The following is an 8,340-nucleotide window of genomic DNA, read 5'->3' as shown; positions in this document are numbered from 1 at the left end:
CCCGCCACACAAACACATGAACGTGGGGAGGGACGCCTCGCGGTGTCACGTGCCGTTAGAGCGGAAGGTCGCAGCCATGATAAGAGACCCAAAAAAGGCCTTCCTGTTTGTCGAGTGCTTTCTGAGCTGTGGGCAGATGTTGTCCCCGTCCAGGAAGGAAGTCAACGCCGCCGCGCTTCAGTCAGATACGAGGCGCGTTTTTGTCTCCAGCCCAGCGTGCGCCATCTTGAATGCGGAGCCATCTGGGACCCTTTTCGTGGCCCGCGGCACATGGCGTCTACTTGTCCAAGCTTGAGTCCAAAGTTGGGGCAGGTCATGTAAAGCGAGCGCAGCGCTTTGATCTTGCCATCGGTTTGCGGTTTTGCCCGTCGTGTTAGCAGATCTCTTCGCCGCTAGCAGCGAAGAGATCTCTTCATGGTCCGCAGTTGCGTATCGCGGAGCGAGCGCGAGTCTCTCGTCCCCAAATGTCGCTGGTGTTTTCACACACCGCCCGCCATGAATCCCTCCGCGGAATGCCAGCAGCGACTCGTCTTCCCATTTTCGGGCAAAAGCCCATTTCGGCTCCACGTCGACGACATCCGGAAGCGGGCTCGTTTTGGGGTGGGCGTGAGATTGACTTTGGCTCGCCTTAAAGTACACGGTTGAAAAGGGGGGGGGGTAAAAAAACTAAAGGAAAGCGCCATCCCACCACAAGCTCCCATCTTTCCGCACGCAGTCTCCGTGGACGACATCGACTCGGTCCGCAACGGGCGCCAGTCCGAGGGCCTGAACAAGCACACCGACCCGGGCGACGAAGAACGCTGCTTCTCCATCGTGTTCAAGGGCCGCAAGAAGGTCCTGGACCTGATGGCGAGCGACCGGGACGAGGCCGATCAGTGGGTGAAGAGCTTTGAGAAGGTCTTGAACAACCTGCGCAACCTGAGCCGCCAACAGAAGAGCGAGCAGTATCCTTGAGAAAAATGATGGCCCTGGGGTGGGGGGGCATTCGTTCGGCCGCAGCGGCAATGAAATCCTTGCATCCGACGGCCAGCTGGATCATCGACTGCATGCGCAGAGCGGACAAGAACGCCGACAACAAAATGAACCTGAAGGAGCTCAAGCGCTTCCTGCGCCACGTCAACATCGAGGTGGACGACGCGTACGCCGAAGAACTTTTCCGGGTGGGTACCCCGCGCCCGTCGCTCGCCGTCCCGCTCTGGCCCTGAGCCGCGTTTGTCTGTCCGGCAGAAATGCGACCGGTCCGAGTCGGGCTACCTGGAGGACTCGGAGATCGAGACCTTCTACGAGCTGCTGACCCACCGGGAGGAGATCGACGTCATCTACGGCAACTACGCTCGCACGGAGGGCCAGATGAGCGTCCGCGACCTGCTGGACTTCCTGCTGAACGAGCAGAGGGAGAGCGCCACCGCCTCGGACGCCCTCGGGCTGATGGAGAAATACGAGATGGACAAAACGGGTGGGCCCCCGGGCATTTCCCCCCCCCCCCGTCCTTATTTATGCACGGATGGACGGATGGACGGATGGATTGATTTCTCCAACACCCTCCCCCTTTCTCCATTCAGCCAAACAGAATAAGCGCATGAGCAAAGACGGTTTCCAGATGTACCTCCAACACGAAGACTGCTCCATCCTCAACCCGGCCCACAAGAGCGTCTACCAGGACATGACGCAGCCCCTCAACCATTACTACATTTCGTCCTCGCACAACACCTATCTGACCCACGACCAGCTCAAAGGACCCAGCAGCACCGAAGGCTACATCAGGTGGAGTATCTCCCGCCTATCGAGAGAGATTTCAGCGGAGAGCGCACAACAACGCGAAGCCACGCCGGCCGCTTTTACTTTCCGTATCACGCGGCGCGGAGAGTGCGGAGAACTCTTGGAAGTAAGCTTTTCTTTGTCTTTTTAGAGCTCTGATGAAGAATTGCCGCTGCGTGGAGTTGGACTCTTGGGACGGCCCCAACGGCGAGCCCGTCATCTACCACGGCTACACGCTCACCTCCAAAATCCTGTTCAGGGACGCCATCCGGGCCATCAAAGATTACGCCTTCAGGGTGCGCATCCGCACGCGCGTTCTATTCGCGGCTCCCGTGCTGTTCGGAAACTTTTTTCACAAGGGCGGTCTTACCTGGCGCCTCCGCCGATGACGTATCGGATATTTTGCCGGCGTGCTAACACGGCGTCCGTTTGTCGGCGCAGACGTCGGACTACCCGGTCATCCTGTCCTTGGAGAACCACTGCAGTTTGGAGCAGCAGAAGCTGATGGCCCACTACATCATCTCCATCCTGGGGGACGCCTTGGTCACCGAGCCGCTGGGCGACTTCCTGCCCGCCGCCTTCCCCTCGCCAGAGGTGCGCAGACGCACGCGCCCTTTCGCCCCTTTGAGACATTCCGGTCGGACGCTCGGGTGGAGAGGGTCGCCCCTCCGGTCCGCGTCTTCCGTCGAGCAGACCCGACGCGCGGCGGTTTGCTCGTTTGGTCTCGAGGCCGCTTTCCCACGAGCTTGTCGTGTTCCGCAGGAGCTCAAGGGCAAGTTCCTGATCAAGGGAAAGTGCCTGAACAAATTGAGCGCCGCGTTCAACGACCGCAACAACACGATCTCGGAGGGCACGGTGTCCGAGGAGGACGAGGCGGCCGAGCAAGAAGACGGTCAAAAAAGTCCCCAAAAGGTCTGGCGAAACGCACATGAAACATTCAAAAGCTGCTTTTTAAAAAAAAAAATATATATATATATATATATATATATATATATATATATGATGAGCAATTCATATTATCGCCCCCACGCCCTTCCCCCACAAAAAAAGAAATCAAATCTTAAATCGATGAGACAAAAGACTGGTCGTTTTTGGAGAAGAAATCGAGGAGTTCACATTTTTGAAATGTTGGGCAAGGAGGAAGTAGCGTATGAGGAAAAAAAATGCCACAAGAAAAGAAATCTCCGATTTGAAGATACGGCTGTCAGAATAGGAGAACAAATATTTTTTTAAGACTATGTGGGAAATCATTTAGTTCATCTTACAAAAAAAAAAAATCTGTTTTTTTAGGACGCCAGCTATGTTTATCGTGGTCAAAGATTTGCAGAAAAAAAAACCCATGTTGCGACTCACCGCTTTTTCCCCTCAGAAGTCCAAAATCCGACTGGCCAGGGAGCTCTCCGACGTGGTGGTCTACTGCAAGAGCGTCCACTTCAACGGCTTCGAGCACGCCCGGGACAAGCTGGACTTCAACGAGATGTCCTCCTTCAAGGAGAGCAAAGCCTTCAACCTGGCCGAGAGCGCCTGTAAGTTCAAAGGCAAATCCGAGGATCAGCGAGACGAGAGCGCGCCTTCACGACACCATCGTCGGTGACAGACAAGTCCAGACATGGATCGGCGCCATGACCTCGACATTGTCTTCTTGTCGGTTAAAATAGGTCAGACCGTTGGCCGGAAACAATAACAACAACACGTGAAGCCAACACGGAGCGTTTGGGAATCCGAGCCGGCCGTTTGGCGCACGCAGCGGACACATTGCCAAAATCCAACCATGCGCCGCTTCTCGGAAATGCCCCACTTAGCCACCGCTGAGTTGCACAGACACATTCTCTCTCTCACACACACACACACAAAAGTGTATCCAAAACCTCCAATGTCGCACAGATTGGATCAGATTGGTCAGCACACACGCGTAGCAATGTTTTTCCTGTGGAAAACATTGGCTGTTGTGCCGGCCTCGGGGTCTTGGGAAAAGCCAGGAATAATAGCATTCCGCCCGACGCCGACGGCAAGCGCCTTCCCCTTAACCGAAGACGCCTTGTGACCTTGCAGCGGGCGCCTTCACGCGCCACAACGTGGACAAGCTGAGCCGGACCTACCCGGCCGGCTCCAGGACTGACTCGTCCAACTACAACCCGGTGCCCATGTGGAACGCCGGTTGCCAAATAGGTGCGCCCCCCCCGCTCGGGCGTCCCCCCGCGTCACGCCGGCAACACGAGTGACGTGGCCTTTGTCTCGGCAGTGGCGCTCAACTTCCAGACGCCCGGCAAGGAGATGCACATCAACCAGGGCCGCTTCCTCGCCAACGGCGCGTGCGGCTACGTCCTCAAGCCGCAGTTCCAAAGGGATGCCGCCTCGCACTTCGACCCCAACGTCCTTTCTTTCGGACCCTGGCTGAGGAAGAAGAGCCTCCATGTCATGGTCGGGTGGTCAAGCGCGCACACACACATGCATACACCCCCCCCCCAAAAAAAAAAAAAATAATAATAAGCAACCTGCATTTTGGGATAGCGGGAGCAAATGGCGCTTGGATCACACTGAGGCTTGCATTCCGGCTTACCTCGCAGGTGATCTCGGCCCAGCAGTTGCCCAAGCTCAACGTGGACAAGCAGAAATCCATCGTGGACCCCCTGGTGAGGGTGGAGGTGTACGGCGTGCGGGCTGACAACGCCAGCAAGGAGACGCACCGCATCGACAACAACGGTGAGCCCGCGCCGCTCGCTCGCTCGCTCGTTGGCGCGTTTGGCGGCAGTGGCGGCGTGACGCCTTTTCCGTTGGCCGTTTGGCCGCTTGCAGGCTTCAACCCCACGTGGAACGAGCACTTCGAGTTTGACGTCCACGTTCCCGAGCTGGCCATCTTGCGATTGGTGGTGGAGGACTACGACGCCACGTCGGCCAACGATCTCATTGGCCAGTACTGCCTGCCGCTCACCTGCGTGCAGAACGGTAACGAGCTAGAACGGTAACGAGCCCGCCACGCCCCCCCCCCTCCCCTCACCTCGTCTCCGCACAACTTGCACGCTTCTCCCAATTTTCAAATCAAACATTTGCGGCTCGTTGTATTTGTTGTCATCTGTGCAGAAGTTGGGATCAAAGTGACCACATTTTGGGATTCATTCTCTCTGTGTGTGTGTGTGTGTGTCAATTGGACTTCAGATAAAGGGATTGAAATATTTTGGGATCATTTTGTTTTTCTTTGATTGAGGTGCTCCGAAGTGCATTTTGGGGGATGGGAGGGTGCACATCAAAATAACTGGTTTTGCCTTTTTGGGGGGTTGTATTTGGATAAAAGCAAGCAAAAACTTATTTTGTTTGTTTGGGGGGGGGGGGTATTTTGTGTAGTATTTCACAACACTAAGTCTACTATTGCAATGGAAAAAGTTTTTCTGTGAGCCAAGCGAAGCAAAGGTCGGAAGCCCCGCCCAATGAGTCCTTTTCTCCTTTCCGGTGTCATCGGACTCGTTTCCGGTGCGAGGCTCCCTGGGGAGCGGGAGAGTGAATGCCGCTGCATGTCGAGCGCCATCTGCTGGATGCAGCACGACAATTCAGGACTTTCTCTTCATATTTCTTGAGTTGTTTTTTTTTTTTTCCCTTTCCCAGGTTATCGGCACGTTCCGCTCCTGAACAAGAACGGCGACTTGATCTCGGCGGCCGGCCTATTCGTGCACGTCATGCTCCTGGACGCCGAATAACGCAAGAGAAAACCAAAGTTGCCACTCCAACCGCTTATGAGTGTTTTTTTCTTGATCTCCTCCTCCCCCCTGCAGAATAACCATGAACGAGCGACCGGAGCATTTGAATGCATTTGTCCCACTGGTGGTCACGAGCTCGGGTCGGACAGGACAACAATTGATACGCGTGCTCTTTTCTGACCCCAAGACATTTGATGGCGTTTTGTATCTTTTTGTCTCGACGAGCATCACGAGGCCACGTTTTTGTTATTGTTTTTTTAGGCCGAGTGATGTCAAGTCATCAACCGCATGAAAACGCGATTGGACAATGCGACAAGTGTACGCGTCACTGTGTTTTACGCTCCCTCATTAATAAAACCCTCAGCCTCAGCGAGGTGTTGTCATTTTGCATTGACGAAGACAAAAACAAAAAACACGGTTGATGTGCTGCTGTTTTGGTTTCTCGGGGGCCAGAATGGCAATTGCAACCTGCGATTGAATTACCCCAATTGCATCGTCCTCGGTGCAACTCGGGAGTGGCCCAATATTCCCGACGGGCCGTTTCGGCGCTGCCGTTTTGGGTAGCGACAAGTCAAATCATTTTCTTCAGCGTGATTTATGGCAACACAAATTGGGTTACAATTCATTGAACAGGAAATAATCGTGAGCCCGCACAGGCCGTTGCAGGTGGCCCGATTTCTTTCACTGGATATTCAAATCAATGAAGGACATGAAATGATCTTTTTCCTCTCAACCAGGGCTGGCCAAACGTTGGCGTGCAAAGGGCCACGCTTGACTTCTAAAAATGGACACAAATCGTCAATGAGGTTGAAAAAAAAAAAAACAAAAATCAAGGGGCTTGCATTAAAAACAAAACATCAAAAATTCAGTCGATTGCTTGTGAGTTTTCAAATAGCGTCAGGTTTGCTGCCCTTATATTGAAATGAACCCGTTTTCGAAAAGAAATGACTGAGCGAGCCTCATTTTGCCCGCCCCCCCCCCCCCCCCCGCCCGCGAGCCTCATTTTGCCCGCCCCCCCCCCCCCCTGACAGTGTCAGGCCTCCGCAATTGCTGATAAAAAGCGATTGGTTCTCTGTTGCCGGCGTTAAAAAAGTCCCGCCTTCTTTTTCAACTCCTTCTGCCGCCACGTCGCCAGGCGCTGGAATTCTAAGCGGCCCACGCCAAGCAGCTGCTCAAAGTCGGCGTCGGACAGGAAGTTCTGAGATGGAGAAGAGCGGGTTAGGGCTCACCTGCATCCTCATCCCCCGCCCCCCACGCAACCGATATTTGCCCTCTGACCTCTTTGTGGCAGGGGTCCACGCCCGGCGGCAGCTCCGAGGCGGCCTTGTGGATGAGGAGCTCGGGGGCCACGTGCTTCCCCCCGGCGGTTGCGGAGGGGAGACCCGATGCGCTCCGGCCGGCGGCGTGAGGGGACGAGTCCCCGACGCGACTCGTGTACAAAGGAGGCGGGCTCGCGGGGCCCCCGGGAGCCCGGGCACCGCCGCCCGAATTTAAAGTGCTGGCGCTTAGCTCCTGCGCGGCAAGAGAAAGAGAACGAGTGGCAACTTGTTTGGTTTTTGGAAGGAGCGGCCAGGGTTAGCGTTAGAAAGCGGGCCGAAAATCGGAGCGGGAATCTGATGGCCCGTCGCGGCTCTCGAGGTTCGATTGGCGCGACTTACCAAGATGCTCTGCGACAGCGACGCCTCGCCGTTCAGCTCCTTCTTCATCTGCTCGTAGGACTTGCCCGCCTGTCGACCAAATCCAAGCGGCCCCGCGGATGAATGGGCGGGCGCGCAATGACCGCGCGGGGGGGGTCGGATTGTACTCACGCTCCACTTGTGGGGGTCCCAGGCGTTAAACCAGCCGGTGAAGGTGGGGGGCTCGAAACCCTGCTTGACGGCGACCACGGCCGTGTCCTGCTGGCGGCCCGCCGGGTGGGTGCGCAGGTACTCGCGGGCGCAATCCCACGCCTCCTTGGTCTCGGACTCGTTGGCGGAGTTCCCCAGCCACAAGAAAATCTGAGGAAAACGCGGGGGCGGGTGTTGTTTAAATTGGCGGCCCCAGAAGAAGCCAATGGAGAGTGAGCGTTGACCTCCTCCCAGGTGTCCAGCAGCATGACGTCCTCCTCGTCCAGGTCGCTCTGCGCAAAGTCGTCCACCTCCGTCATCCGGAACCGGCCCGTCTGATTGGAGCATTCGAACAGGCGGGGGCTGTGAAGCGGCTCCTCCCTCTGGAGGCTGGGGGGTGGCGGGGGACACGGTTGGTCACTTCTTTGCACATCGAGCCATCGACGGCAAGCGCGGTCCTCAAGGGCCGCTTTTCAGCGAGGGTCCCCAACCGCCGCTGCGCATTCGAAGCCGCATTTCTTATTCCCGATGGGTCCCTTTCTTTCTAGCTCGCCTTGTTTTATTTTACGCTGCATTTGTTGAACAGTAGAATGACGCCTAACCCTAACCCCCCCCCCCTCCAAAAAAAGGTCGCATGTACTACTCTCAGCTGGCGAGCGGCACAAAAAAATGGTTGGGGAACCTCGCTTTCGACCATTTCGCCCCCCTCCAACACATCAGGCGGGTCTGCCGACGAGCCCGATCATTGTACTCGGTCGGGGGCGTTGGGGGAGGGAGAAGACGCGTGCCGAGTCAACGATCGTGGCCGGTGGCCCACGAGGACCGGCGTTCGAGGCCCCCGATGGCTCTTTTGAAAGACGCGGGCTCGGCGTTGACCTCTTGTCGCTGGCGTAGGGGGCCTTCCCTCCGAGGGCGAGCCAGAACTCGGCGGGCTCCTGGCCCTCCATCACCACCTGTTTGTCGCGCTTGGAGAGCACGTCGGCAACGGCCTTGGCCATCATCCTCTCGTCGCCGTTGCAACCCTGCGGCCAGAAAGACGCGAGCCGTCGACGTCGTCGCCCTCC

General features: G+C 56.4%; 2 protein-coding genes across 2 annotated transcripts in view; one reads left to right on the top strand and one right to left on the bottom strand.

Moving 5' to 3' along the window:
* The first annotated feature begins 532 nt into the window (after positions 1-532).
* On the top strand, positions 533-5,819 carry plcd1a (phospholipase C, delta 1a). Its single transcript, XM_019890008.1, has 13 exons — positions 533-944; positions 1,031-1,160; positions 1,228-1,456; positions 1,563-1,764; positions 1,910-2,054; positions 2,200-2,352; positions 2,521-2,670; positions 3,128-3,284; positions 3,811-3,927; positions 4,001-4,179; positions 4,326-4,461; positions 4,555-4,704; positions 5,359-5,819. The coding sequence occupies exons 1-13, from the start codon at positions 847-849 to the stop codon at positions 5,448-5,450; spliced, it is 1,938 nt and encodes a 645-aa protein (XP_019745567.1). The 5' UTR covers positions 533-846; the 3' UTR covers positions 5,451-5,819.
* Positions 5,820-6,533: 714 nt separating this feature from the next.
* vill (villin-like) overlaps positions 6,534-8,340 on the bottom strand; it is a 13,452-nt gene continuing 11,645 nt past the window's right edge. The window contains exons 11-15 of the mRNA XM_019889963.1: positions 7,522-7,666; positions 7,259-7,447; positions 7,109-7,177; positions 6,729-6,962; positions 6,534-6,648 (exon numbers count right to left, since the gene is read on the bottom strand). Of these exons, the coding sequence (XP_019745522.1) occupies positions 6,535-6,648; positions 6,729-6,962; positions 7,109-7,177; positions 7,259-7,447; positions 7,522-7,666 (751 nt within the window). The 3' untranslated portion in view covers position 6,534. The remainder of the gene's footprint in view (positions 6,649-6,728; positions 6,963-7,108; positions 7,178-7,258; positions 7,448-7,521; positions 7,667-8,340) is intronic.

The sequence above is a fragment of the Hippocampus comes genome, unplaced genomic scaffold (assembly GCF_001891065.2).
Source record: "Hippocampus comes isolate QL1 unplaced genomic scaffold, H_comes_QL1_v1.1 scaffold185, whole genome shotgun sequence".
Classification (NCBI taxonomy): domain Eukaryota; kingdom Metazoa; phylum Chordata; class Actinopteri; order Syngnathiformes; family Syngnathidae; genus Hippocampus; species Hippocampus comes.
This window is presented reverse-complemented; position numbering and strand designations above follow the sequence as displayed.

Bases quoted from the DNA above. Each gene is read 5' to 3' on its own strand.
- plcd1a (XM_019890008.1), top strand. From the start codon at position 847: ATGGCGAGCGACCGGGACGAGGCCGATCAGTGGGTGAAGAGCTTTGAG. The intron at 945-1,030 runs GTATCCTTGAGA...TCCGACGGCCAG, and splicing joins CGCCAACAGAAGAGCGAGCA to CTGGATCATCGACTGCATGC. The intron at 1,457-1,562 runs GTGGGCCCCCGG...TTCTCCATTCAG, and splicing joins ATACGAGATGGACAAAACGG to CCAAACAGAATAAGCGCATG.